This window comes from Musca autumnalis, unplaced genomic scaffold (genome assembly GCF_047663935.1).
Source record: "Musca autumnalis isolate F117 unplaced genomic scaffold, ASM4766393v1 scaffold_4, whole genome shotgun sequence".
In the NCBI taxonomy this organism is placed as follows: Eukaryota; Metazoa; Arthropoda; class Insecta; order Diptera; family Muscidae; genus Musca; species Musca autumnalis.
In genome coordinates, this window is record NW_027411977.1 from 201,430,476 (window position 1) to 201,444,949 (window position 14,474).

The 14,474-nt window shown below is 36.7% G+C and overlaps 2 protein-coding genes across 4 annotated transcripts in view; both read left to right on the top strand.

Moving 5' to 3' along the window:
• The window catches only part of Sytbeta (Synaptotagmin beta), a 494,139-nt gene that overhangs the window by 223,939 nt on the left and 255,726 nt on the right, over positions 1 to 14,474 (top strand). The window lies entirely within an intron of this gene.
• On the top strand, positions 12,655 to 13,611 carry ind (intermediate neuroblasts defective). Its single transcript, XM_073981995.1, has one exon. It carries the CDS (start codon positions 12,655 to 12,657, stop codon positions 13,609 to 13,611), a length of 957 nt encoding a protein of 318 aa, XP_073838096.1.

Here is a 14,474-nt window from a genome sequence, read left to right on the forward strand (position 1 = left end):
GGGGACACACACGTACCTTCTTTAGTTGTTCTTAGAGAGGCCACAAAAACAAATGTCATGATACTTAAAGGATAGTTTTATTGTGTGGTGGTTGTAATTGTTGTATTGTAAAGCTGTATATGTGTGTGTGGATGTATGTTAAGTGGTAATAAAATCTTGTTAATTGTGTAATTTCAACAATAAACCAATAAACATGAAAAATTTGTCACAGAGGAGGGTCCCTGCTTTCGGTTATTGTTATTTTTGTGTGTGTGTCCTGATGCCAGTCATTCATTCATTCACAATGCATTGTTGTTGCATTTGGAAGCATTTGTGTTTGCATTAACGTAATGACATTTATAAGTAGGTACTTAACACATTTTAATGTCAAATTTATAAATAAAAAATTGGCATGATCCTTTTTTTTTGGTATTTCCTCAATGAATGAATTCAATTTCTTTTGATTGCTGTTTATTGTGTTTTCTTTCTTTACCTTATTTCTGGTAACAGCTGCTTTCTACTGGTCCGCCTTAAATCTTGGCAAATATTTGCTTTTATTGTAACATTTTTTTTTTCTAAAAATATTTTCTTTTTTGCAAAGTCGTCTGCTTGAAGCGTGCGCTTGCCCTACATTGCCATTGCCACGGACTTACCTGCCCTCTTTGGTCAGTTGCTGCTAAATGGCCAATGCAGTTGCTTTTCTTAGCCTTTAGTCGTTGCTCTCTTTGTTATGGTTTTAATTCTTAAGTACTCTCTAATCTGTATCTGAATCCAATTGTTTGAAATTCTGTGTCGGCAACTTCCGTTTTGTATTAGCTTCGTTCGTTATGGATTTCCTGGTAAATTCATTATTGTAGGGGCTTTTGTAGGTGTTAGATGCAATTGTCCATTTTGCAATCTGTTACCTTTGCTGAGTGCGGACACGTGTAGTTTATTCTGAGGAAATTCTTCTTAAGTATTTTTTCATTTTTCATATTATGCAGTTTATTGAATGAGTAATACAATTATTGGCATATGGATTGGATATTTGAGTCATTGACTTTGAATATTGCTCCCTTAGTCAGTAATCTCACATAAAAACAAACAGACAGATCGACGTCGACGTCCCACAACTAGAAATGGCAATTGAGATGGAAAACATGGCCAGATACCTTGCACAAAGTTGGTAGGAAAATAGGTTTCACCATTTCTTTTTCATTGAATTTTTTATTTGAGGCATTGAATAATACATGCTAGGCCTTTCCCAGGTATACCATGTAGAGAGGCTGTGAGCGCTAAAATATTGCTAAAAGATCCGTAGTCATATTTCTTCTTTGAAACGTTTTGGATCTCTTTTCAGAATACAGAGAATACCAAGACCGGGACTACCTTAGACATGTTTATGATTATTCCTTCTTGCTTTGCCAATTTATTCTCGGAATAGATATTTTAAAGGTATATGACACAGTTTGTTGAAAGCATTAGAAGAGGGATAGCAGAACCACTGCAATGTAATTAAACGTTTTGGGAATAATAATTTTATTGCTTTGCTTATGCTGGACGACAGTGCATTGGCAGACGGGAATTTATTTTTTTTTTTCTTCAGGGGTAAGTGTCTCTAAAATCAAATTTTCGGAGACTACTGTATGATGAACCAAATCGGTTACTGCCTTCGAGAGCTATCGTGCGCACCATTTTAGCGAAAAAAATTAAATTCTGTGGGAGAGGTACCTGAAGGAGTGCACCGATATGACACATCTTCGTACTTAAACTAGGTTTAGGTTAGGTTTGGTGAGAGTGGGCAACTTCTTTCTTTCGTGATATATTTAGTTTTGGAAATTCGTACTGATGGGTACGAAAAGTACTAAATGGTACTAAAATTGGTCTTGGGTTTATTTTTTACAATAATGTTTTACCTTATTATTTCTATCCTCAGAAATCCCTTAATTTAAATGCATCAATAAATGTGGTTCGCTGTTGGTGTGTATTTTTCTGAAATTTCTGTACGGAAAATGTACATCATTAAGAATTTTTGGAAAAAAACATTTTAATTTTTTTATATACTCTTTTTGAGAGAAACTTCCAATGAAATCTGAATTACTTCTTAAGCTCATATCATTCCACTATTAAATACGAATTCCGTATTGAATATACTCCATGATATACATCGGTCTCGAGGCATTACACTCATCCTGCATCCCAAAAATACGAGTTCATTATTGTGAGAATGGAAGTGCATGAAAAACTGTTTATTAGACGAAATGAATGAAGTGTTCTTCGTGGACTATATCTTGAAAGTCAATCAGAAATTTGTTTCACCGCCTACACTATGTTATTCTATTTTTCACAAATTTTTGCAGGAGGAAATAATGAAGAAAAAAGAATTTTTGGGTGTCAAAACTGCTAAAATCTGTAGCACACCTACAAGAAATATTTCTGTTACTAGATTATATGGGGATTTCTGAAAAAATCGGACACTTTTTCAAAAAGTGCTTTTTGATTTCCTTTATTTTTTGCTGTGGTGATGCTGCTCATCAGCAATACATTTAAGTATATTCTCAGAATTTTTTGACTAACTGTTCCACAGATATCGAGCCTTGAAAAAGTTGAACTCTTTAAAAATTATATGCAAAGAAATACTCATAAATTCTTTTTTTGTTTTTTTATTGGCTATCTAATAAAAAATAGAATGAAAATTTGCAGAGTGGGTTTGGGTAAAATTTTCGAAAAGCTTTGAGTATTTCTTTGCCTATAGGTTTTACATAATTCTACTTGTTCAGGGTGCGATACATCCAGAAACGCTTGTCAAAAAAAAAAAAAACTGAAAATATACTTAAATGTTTTGCTGTTTTGCATCACCACATCTTCTGTAACTCTGTTTGTCTGGCAAGCTAGAGCGCATGATAACCCTCTAACGGATCAACCGAATATATCACTTCTGGTAAAGAAGTAAATTTTTTTAGGATTTTTATGACATTATATTCGTAGGTTATCGACACAATAGCCGGTTACAGAAGTTCAATCTGCACTCGCGTATTCCCGCGTATTACTTCATAGAAGTCGTTCAAGAATCTCGATATGAACTTTAACAAGTAAAGAAGTGTTAAGTTCGGCCGGGCCGAACTTTTTATACCCTCCACCATAAAATATTCTGAACTAAAACGGAATAATTACACTGGTCAACAGGACTTTTGTTTCAACCGATGTTGCGGTTGTTTCTACATGAAATCGGCGAGTTATTTTCAAATCCGGTCCCGGTTTTCTCCATCAGCTCTTGTTTTTGAGATATAGCTCAAAATCGGTTTTTACGAGTTTAACCCAGACTTTCGTTATTTACGGATACAAACAAATATTTTTGTGGGTTTTTCGACATTAAAATATTAAGGAGATGTTGTACGCTCGATACAAATCGTATTTGAAATAGTTATGGTGAGTATATATCAAAAAAATATAGAAAATATACGACGGACCTTGTAAAAATTGCATATTTTGAGTACTTTAAGCTGTAATGACGTCATCGGGGGAAGTCATAGGATCTCCATATGGTACCTGTCCACAATTTAAGGCGGAGATATTCTGTGACCACTGATACCTAAATAAGGAAAACAAAATGCATATAGAAATGCCTTCAATCTGTTGGCAACCGTATATGGTGATAAATCAAAGTGTGAACCCATGCTGATAGTTGTTGGTGGAGAAGTTTTGTTAGTTTTGTCGAACTCCAGATACTTCGGTCTAAAATTGTAGCTAAAATCCTCAAAAACCCAAAAATTGGGAGGTACCGTTATATGAGGGCTATACCAAAACATGGACCGATGTTGACAGTTTTTAGTGGAGATGTTTTATGACCACTGGGAACCTCAAATATCGAATTAGAAATAGTTCGGTTAAAAATTGTTGCTAAAGTCCACAAAATACCGAAAATCGGGAGGTGCCGGTTTATGGGGGCTATACCAAAACGTGAACCTATGTTCACAATTGCTAGTGGAGAAGTTTTATGACCACTGGGAACTTCAAACGTAAAATTACAGGTAGTGCGGTCATAAAATGTAGCTAAAATCCTCAAAATACCAGAAATCGGGAGGTTATATAGGGGCTATATCAAAGTGTGAACCTATGTTGACAATTTTTGGAGGAGATGTTTTGTGACCACTGGGAATCATAAGTGTTAAATTACAGGAAGTTCGGCCAAAAATTTAGCTAAAATCCTCAATATACCGAAAATCGGAAGATACATTTATATGGGGGCTGTACCAAAATGTGGACCTATGTTGACAATTTTTGGTGGAGTAGCTTTGTGACCACCGGGAAGTCCAAACGTCAATTCACAGGTAGTTATGTTAATATTGTAGGTAAAATCCTCAAAATTCGGAAAATCGGCAGGTACGGTTATATGGAGGCTATACCAAAACATGGACCTATGTAAACAGTTTTTGCTGGAGATATTTCAACTGTCAAATTACAGGTAGTTCGGTTGATAATTGTAGCTAAAATCCTCAAAATGCCGAAAATCGGGATGTGTCGTTATATGGGGGTTATACCAAAACATGGCCATATGTTGGCAATGTTTGGAGAAGATGCTTTGTGACTACTGGGAAACTCAAATGTCATAATACCGAAAATTGGGAAGTACCGTTATATGGGTGCACCTCCCTAGTACTTGACCATAAGGAACCAAATTGTAGCTAATTCTGTCTTAGAATGTGAATCTACGTCTATAATTGTTGGTGGAGAAAATTCATAGTCTCTGGGAACCCTAAATACCAAATTATATTTAATTCGCCAGAAAATGTAGCTAATAATGACAAAATACCTGAATTCGGTATGTACCGTTATATGGGGGTATACCAAAACGTGGACCGATATAGCTCATCTGCAAATTTGATCTGAGTTCAGGCCAAAGACACATGTATAAAAAATTTCAGCCCTCTATCTAAATTCATTTGGAAAATATCGCGTTTACAACAGACGGACGAACGGACATGGCTAAAGCGACTTAGAATTTTAAGCTGATCAAAAATGTATATACTTTATTGGGTCGCAAACGATTATTTCGATGAGTTACAAACGAAATGAAAAACTTATTATACCCTCCATATTATGGTGGAGAGTATAAAAAGCGTTATGTTCCGACCGAAATATACCCCCCAACACATTAAACCCCTGTATAAGTCTACTCGACCTACTCGCGAATAGGGTTATATATGGATTGAATTAAAACGTGGGCATATTTTAACCACTTTCTGCATGGGAGTTCTCAAACGAAAAGGAATCCCAATATCTGTATTACAGTCGATATTCTCAAAAATTAGGCTAATGACATGTTCAACTAAGACGATTAGAATACAAATTCCCTCGGACTTCTACCAAACTTTTTGTTTGAATATTATTTGAATTGTTTTTATTTTCAATCAAACAAACATTTCCCACAACAACAGGAGTTTGGTAGTTGATCGAACGGATTTGAATTTGAATTGCCTTAGAGAAACAGGCCATATGTTCTTCGAAATATGAAAATCTTGCGATATCAAAAATAAAAGCAATTCTCTGTGATTGTAAAATACTGGTATATACCACAACGTGGACGTATGTATGTATTTGATTTAGATCTTCAAAATACTGAAAACGAGGCGGAACTTTTATATGGCGAACGATATGGTTTATTTTCAATTCTAAATATCCGGGGCTTATACATATTTTATACTCTGTCAAAATTTAAAATTGTATCCTAAGTATATATTTAGAACACTCCCTATTGACTTTATATACATTGTGACAATATTTCATTTAAAATCAACTAACAACAACCTTTAAAATAGCTTTACATAACGCTACACTACATTTTAAATTTTCATGTTTTTTGGTCATGTTGGGCCCCGCCCGAAATGAAATCCTGCGTACATCCCTGATCATGAGTTTGTTTCAAAATATGTGAAATCAGTAGGTACCGTAGTCTGGGACGATACCAAATCATTGACATATCGTCTAAAAAATTTTAGTAAGCAATGTTCTGAACTAAGTTTATTCTTGCCATATTAGCCATATTAGTATGTCCGGGAATGGTTTTTTGAGCCATTATCTCAGCAGGTATGGACTTAATCCGGGAAAATTGTACAATTGTACAATAAACTTGCATTCTTGCAAGTCCATACTTCTTGAGAAAACAGCCCGAAAAGTGTAAAAAAAATCCCTTTGCCACCATATGTAGTGGATAACTCTCGAACTGATCAACCGATTTGGTCCAACATTTGGCCTTCGTCATATTTTGTCCAAACAAAGTTTCAGTTCGAAGATGGGCAATACGGGTCCACAAATTCCGGTACTTCCACCCAATATTTAAAAAATGTCACTAAAATGGCATGCACGATATCTCTTAAACAGGGCAACCAATTTGGTCCAAACTATGGATCTCCTGATATTTTAGTACACATTTTGTTTAAATTCAGAAATGACCCATATCGGTCCTCTCCTTAGGGTACGTCCTCCATCAAAGTTCAACATTTGTGCCTTAGTGAAGTTTAGGGTCTGTTCGGAAATGTATATCGATGATGTTCGTTGAGGTTCTGCTTAAAGCTACATTATGTTTTCCGTGGACAATCCATGCTTCACGGCGAACTGGTCTAAAAGCTATACGATGACCCACTGAAATGAATATTGGGCGCGATATATATAGAAAAAATATGACTCCCAAAATAAGATCTACCTCCATAATGGACTATTTCGGTCCATTTCTCCTCTATAACGTTTTTGAACTTTACTCCTAATCCACATTTTTGTCGGCAAGTTTAAATGTCCAAAAAGGGCCACAAAATTCTAAAAAGACCCTAAATACATCCGATCTGTCCGTAGGTGATAGTTTCAATTCACATAGGCTGAGGGATTATCTCTGCCGGCAAAGCCGACTGATACTTTTTTACTTGTTATTTGTTACTTTACTTTCGCAGTTTTAGATATCATTAATTTCGATCTTGTCTTCCACTTGTTTACTCTACCGGAACCTTGACCTTCCCGTTCTGCGTGTACATGGGCGCATGGTGCCCCGTATTTTTAGTGCGCAATACAATAGTTTTAACTCGTGGTTCACGATTTCGTTATTCCCTGTGAACGCAGATTGGTCCGCAGATATTTTGAAGAAATGCTCTCTCAAACACACTATGTTCTGCCTTCTCTGCTTGCGGAAGTACCCGGGCTTCGGGTCGGATAATATTCAGGGGTCGGAATGGGCAAAAAACTTTTTTGGAGAAAAAGTCAACCTTTTATTTCAAAGCGAATATCTCCGCATCTATAAGGGGTGTATCAAAAGCAAAACCTGCTAATGAAAGTAGAAGATATCACCTTTACAACGATGTATAGTACGTTGTCAAACAACGAAGATATCGCTAATACAACCAAGCTTTTCATTTTTGCGATTTTAATTATAATGACGAATATCCAGCTTTCGTTGGGGAGCTTCCAAAAGCAAAGTTTTTTTTTCGAAATCGCGCTACATGTCGCAATTTTGATCAGATCGTCACGATGGATGTCCCACGGAGGAAGAAGCCTATTGATTTTGATTATGGTCGGATAATATTCAGGGGTCGGAATGGGCAAAAACTTATTTGGAGAAAAGGTCAACGTTTTATTTTAAACCCAATATCTCTGTTTCTTTAAGAGGTATATCAAAAGCAAAACCTGGCAAGGAAAGTAGAAAATATCAACTTTAGAACGATGTAAAGTAGGTTGTCGTAGGTGGTCAAACAACAGAGATATGGCAATTGTCGGTAATGCAATTTTATTTGTAATCACGCTACAGATCGCAATTTTGATCGGATCGTCATGAATTTTTTGGGAGTCGATGCGGGTCCCACAGAGAAAGAAGCCTATTAATTTTTGGTTATGATCGGGTAATATTCAGGAGACGGAATATGCAAAAAGCTTATGTGGAGAAAAGTCAACGTTTTTATTCTTATGCGAATATCTTCGCTTCTGGTAGGAGTATTCCAAAAGGAAAGCCCGTCAATGGAAGAAGAAAAGATCGCCTTTATACTGATGCAAAGTATTTTGGCATAAGTGGGCAAACAACCGAGATATCGCAAAAGTCATTAATATATCCAATTTTTCCATTTTTGTAATCACGCTACAGGTTGGAATTTTGATTTTGGGGGATTGTTGGAGCCCCACAGAGGAAGAAGCCTATTGATTTTGGTGATAGTCGGATAATATTTAGGCTTCGGAATGGGGAAAAGCTCATGTGGAGACAAATCCAAAGTTTTATTCTTTGTGAATATATCGCTTCTAGTAGGGGTATTCCAATGGCAAAGCCTGTCAATGGAAGAAGAAAATATTACCTTTACATTGGTGTAAAGTAGGTTGGCGAAAGTGGTAAAACAAGGGAGTTGTCACAATAGTCGGTAATGCATCCAATTCTCCCATTTTTTTTTTGCAATCACGCTACATGTCGCAATTTTGATCGGATGGTCACGAAAAATTGGTTGCTTATGGGGGTCGCAGCGAGAAAGAGGCATATTGTGTTTAGTGGTAGTCGGATTATATTCCATAAAAGAAATGTTTACCAGTGAAAAGCTTACGCCCAGGGGTAGTGGTGTAGGGTATCACATGGTCGGCCCCGTCCCGACTATAGCCTTTGCTTACTTGTTTGACTAGATGTGGATCTGTTTTTAATCAGCTTAGTTCGCTGGACATGCTATTCTGCTCTGACTGTGCCTAGGTAAATGGAATTATTAATTACCTCAACACTTGATTCAAGTTCTGTCGACGCATTGCGCGTCGATATCGCCAATATCTCTATCAATTTTTTAAAGATATCAGTTACTTCTTCTACTAATCGACCCATGATGTCAATGTCGTTGGAACATTGGAATATCAAATTCAGACATGGCTTGGAATACCATTGAACGTCTGTCAAAGGCTTCTTTATAATCTAAAAAGTGTCGATCTGCATCAATTGCATTTGCGGCAAGTAAATATGTGGTCAATGGTGAATTTGCCAGGCTGAAAGCCGCATTGTTATGATCAGGTTATTTCATTGATTATTAGCTTTGGTCGTTTACACAATAGGAAGAAGACTAAAGCCTCTATAATTTGAGCACATGGTCTTATATTACACTGTGCAGCAGCATTTTTGGGGGGTGGAAAAATTCATTTGGAGATGAAAGCCCTTGATGAGTATACTAAAAACCCAAAAGGAAATTTTCGCCATAGGTCAAGTTTATGAGATATCGCGCGATGAAGTTTTGGATTTTTTTCCCTATAATACTTGGGAAAATAGCTCCATATCTCTGTTTGGGGTTGTTGTAGCATCGTTTTGAGGTGACATGTCTTCAGTCAAATCGATTGGCGAATCTTTTTGTAGAACATTTTATTCTTCTAACTCGATGCCTTTCATGTCCTTTTCGTCCTTTATTTCTTGAACCGTTGTGAAAGTACTACAAGATGAGATTTTTCAGCATCCAACTATTCTACAAAAATGTTGCTTAGAAGATTTTAGGTACGGTTCTCTTTGACACCTAATCGATTTTGTTCCGTTTTCATTGTCATTTTTGACATTTATTCGGACTTGGTTAAGAATTAAACTATGTTTTGTTTTTCTGTATATTCGTTATTGGTTATGTATAGGTTTCTAGACATTACCAATGGGTATTGCTTCTGTAGACATCTGGGGTGCTTCTGAAATATTTACCACAGATATCTCTTGTATTGATGAACATGTTAATAACAAATTTTCTTGGAGGATACATCCGGTTATCTCAGTTTTTGAACCGGATATTCCGACATTAAAACCGATTTTTGAACCGGTTTTAAGTAACCGATTAAACTTATATGTATACCATTAAAAAGCTTATAGAGTTGTCAATCAAATTAAATTAATGCGCTTATGAAAACTTTGCTAGTTGCAGTTCTAGAACTAAAAAACCGTTTTCTTAAACCGTTTTTAAGGAAAAATATCAGTACGCGGAAATATGGAGATCAAGGGCCGGGGGGTGAAAAATTCTTTTTGGTGATGAATGTCGATGAGGGTAATATGATGAACCCGAAAGGAGAGTTTTACCATAGGTCAAACTTCTGAGTTATGGCGTGATCAAATTTCGTTAGGGTTTTTGTCATGTAGGTATGTATAGTTTGCCAAGAAAGAATTCACTTCGCTATAACTCAGAAGTTTGACCTATGGTAAAACTCTCCTTTCGGGTTCATCATATTACCCTCATCGACATTCATCACCAAAAAGAATTTTTCACCCCCGGCCCTTGATCTCCATATTTCCGCGTACTGATATTTTTCCTTAAAAACGGTTTAAGAAAACGGTTTTTTAGTTCTAGAACTGCAACTAGCAAAGTTTTCATAAGCGCATTAATTTAATTTGATTGACAACTCTATAAGCTTTTTAATGGTATACATATAAGTTTAATCGGTTACTTAAAACCGGTTCAAAAATCGGTTTTAATGTCGGAATATCCGGTTCAAAAACTGAGATAACCGGATGTATCCTCCAAGAAAATTTGTTATTAACATGTTCATCAATACAAGAGATATCTGTGGTAAATATTTCAGAAGCACCCCAGATGTCTACAGAAGCAATACCCATTGGTAATGTCTAGAAACCTATACATAACCAATAACGAATATACAGAAAAACAAAACATAGTTTAATTCTTAACCAAGTCCGAATAAATGTCAAAAATGACAATGAAAACAGGACAAGATCGATTAGTTGTCTAAGAGAACCGTACCTAAAATCTTCTGAGCAATATTTTTGTAGAATGTTTGGATGCTGAAAAATCTCATCTTGTGGTACTTCCACTACGGTTCAAGAAATAAAGGACGAAAAGGGCATGAAAGGCATAAAGTTAGAAGAATGAAATGTTCTACAAAAAGATTCGCCAATCAATTTGACTGAAGACATCTCACCTCAAAACGAAGCTACAACAACGCCAAATCGAGATATGGAGCTTTTTTCCAAGTATTACAGGGAAAAAATCAAAAACTTCATCGCGCGATATCTCAGAAACTTGACCTATGGCGAAAAATTCCTTTTGGATTCTTAGTATACTCATCAAGGGCTTTCATCTCCAAAAGAAAATTTCCACCCCCCAGACTTTGAGTTCCATTTTGTGTCACAGTGTTATTTCCGTTTCCATCATTGTGTATGTGAGCTTCCTACCAGATGGTACCCGAAGCTGATACATACAACTTATCAGGGTGCCGCCTACAATATTGAACAGTTCGGCTGGTAAACCATAAGCTCCAGCGGCCTTATAATTCTTCAGACGATTTCAATACCGATTGTTATATCATACTGACCGCCAGGTATAAACTCAGTATCATCTTTGCGTAATAAATCTATTGTAGCCTTCGTTAGATGTGGATGCGAATAGTTTGGCAAAATGCTCTTTCTATAGCATCAGCACGCAAATTGTATATGTTACAAGATTACCTTGCTTATCTCTACAGGAGGATATGTATGCCCGTATCATAGTCATCGTGTGATGTCTCACATAATATGCTCTTTCTAAGCGCCTATAAATAAATATATTTTTAGTATAGTTTTCATCAAGGTAAATATGAAGCTAACCACAAATCCATTACTGCTATCGTGAGTCACTTTTACGAGTTGTTCTGATGTCTCTCACTTTTCCGACTACATCCACCAGTTTTGAAGCTGCAACATCTTTGAATGGATTCCAGAAATTAAATTGTTGAGGATTAATGAGGATTAGATTTACGATAGCTATCAGAATAATATTTCAAACAATTGTTAGCTCGTATTGCGTATAAAAATTTAAATACGAATATAATTCCGAAATTAAAAATTAATAAATCCACAATGAAAACTTAAAACTCATACGAAAAAGTTAAACGCGCCAAAAGTTAAATTCTAAAGTCTTATGAATAGCGTGAAGCGTAGAATGGTTCTAAATAAAAATTAGATTATGTAACTGCAAAGATGTCCATGAAGAAAACGTGTCACTGACAATGACCCCATCAATGAATGAATGGATGAATGAATAATTCTTAAATCAAATTCAAAAGATGAGCAGAAGACAATAACAACAATAACTACGCCACAAAAAACACAGGACAACAATGTTTCTTTTTGGCTAGTTTGCTGCTGGGTACCTGCATTTGCTAGCTGAGAACACATCTTAAGGGCGGAGCATAACATTTAGTTCAACAATTTGAAATCATTAACCGGGGATAACAATGCCTCAGTCAGTAATGGTAAACTATTTGTCTAATTTGTCAGAGGCATAGAGGGTTTTTGTGTGAATCAATGAATTGCACACACACACACACAAATAGACAATGGTGGCTGACTGGCTGGCCTGGCTAGAAGGTTGTTTCATTGAGTTAGCAACCAACAACAACAACCCTCAAATTATAATTTGTTGTGGTAGGAAGTTGGAAGGCATTGTCCTCCTAACAGTTATGGCAGTTTAGCAAACAGCAACAACAACAACAATTACTAAGGCCATGAATGCAACGAAGGGTAGTTTTGGTACAAGGGTGCCTGTCTGTCTATCTCTTCGGCCTTAAGGGTGGTTCACTATATAAGCCAGGATCATGAAGGCAAAGAGCATCAGTTCACCTTCATCCGTGATCAACTCAACAACTCTCGCTTTACGAAGAAAAAAAAAAAACAAAAACAAATTCGTGTTTTATTTTAAACGCTCGTTTATATCGAAATCTCAACAAACGAAAATGTCTCGCTCATTTTTAATGGATTCATTGCTCAGCGATAATATGCCCCTGAAAAAGGATACTTTGGGCTCTCCAACTGCTGTTACACCAACTGCCGCCGCCACAAATGCAGCCCATGCTGCCGCCGCTGCTGCTGCAGCTGCCGCCATGTTACCCCAAATCCCCATGCTGCCATATCCGGCCAGCTATGTGGGCAGTTATTTGTTCTCTTTGGGCATACAACAACAGCAGCAGCAACAACAACAAGCCGCTGCAGTAGCTGCTGCCGCCGCCTTGCAACAACAATCATATCATCCTTATGCCTCACTTTTGGCCCAGAAACGCAAGGCCTCCGCTGCATTTGACACCTACAATTCCCTGCCCGCAACCGTTTTACCCAACACCACAATTCCATATGGCACCATCTTATCTTTGGGATCGGAAAATGTATATTGTACCTCACCATCAGCCTCTTCATCCACCTCTACCATGGATTATCCCTCAAATGATGAACAGCAGCAAACGAAACGTTATCGCCACGATTCCTCCTGTTCACCATCCAGTTCTCCACTGAAACCCACTCCTGCCAACCACGCTTCAAATCAAACTCCCTGTGCCACCAGCTCCTCCAACTCCCCCAATGTGGATATAACCCCTGTCATCTCCGACTATGCAGATTCCAGCAAACGCATACGCACAGCCTTCTCAAGCACCCAACTTTTGGAATTGGAACGTGAATTCTCCATGAATCCCTACCTCTCTCGTTTGCGTCGCATTGAAATTGCCAATCGTTTGAGACTCTCAGAGAAACAAGTTAAAATCTGGTTCCAAAACCGTCGTGTCAAGCAAAAGAAAGGTTCCGAATCCCCCACTTTCAATATGTCCAGCAACAACACCTCAAGCCCTTCACAATCTCCCAAGCAACATCATGATGAGTGCTCGCCTTCAAAATCGGTGGAAATTAAAAGGGAACATTAATTCGTTTTGAGATAAACTTTTGTTTTGTAAATATTGTATTTTTTTTGTGAGGTTATGTAGTTTTTTAAGAAAATATTTTAAGATTCTGAATTTTTTATTTTATTTTTGCTTTTGCTTTAGTTTAAGAAATGGAATATGAAAATATAAAATAATTTTTGAAAAATTAAATTTATATGGATTTTTTATTTTACTTTGATGTGGGAAAGTACACTTACCGACGGCTTTATAAAATGAACAATGACAAAGGGAAGAGAAGCTCTCATAGCAGAAGCTTTTTGACTCGGAGAAATAGTGGTATATGGATTTTTCCTAGAGAATTTGGAACCTTGGATCATCGTGCTAATAATAGAATTACAACAAAATGCACTTTTTAATATGAGGAAAGTCTTCCCCTCTCCCTTCTGAGAAAGAAGATGAAAATGATAAAATTGAAGAAAAAACTAAAATATATTGCAACGACAGCTGTGTCAAGAAAAAATTGTTTTAAAATTGGTTAATATTTATTTTGTTCTGAGCGATACATTTTATCAGTACATTAAAACACGAAGATGCGCTACTTTACTGCGACTTCAACTCCAAGAGTCGATCATGAATAGTATGACCTTTGTTCCGAGCAAGAATATGTAGTTAGAGTGTCTATCTTTGAATACAGCATACTGTTTCGCTAAATGGACTTAAATGCATAACCTTTTTAGATAAAAAGGTTAGGCCAGAGGCGTGTATACGAATCCCATCTGATGGATGGTCGACAGAAATGAGATAAATTAGTGGATATACACTTTCATACCAAATCAATCCCTAACAAGTAAAAAAGCGTTAAGTTCAAGTAAGAACTTTTCATACCCTCCACCATAAAATATTCT

What these genes read in the sequence shown, in the direction of transcription:
- ind (XM_073981995.1), top strand. Translation starts at nt 12,655, where the DNA reads ATGTCTCGCTCATTTTTAATGGATTCATTGCTCAGCGATAATATGCCC.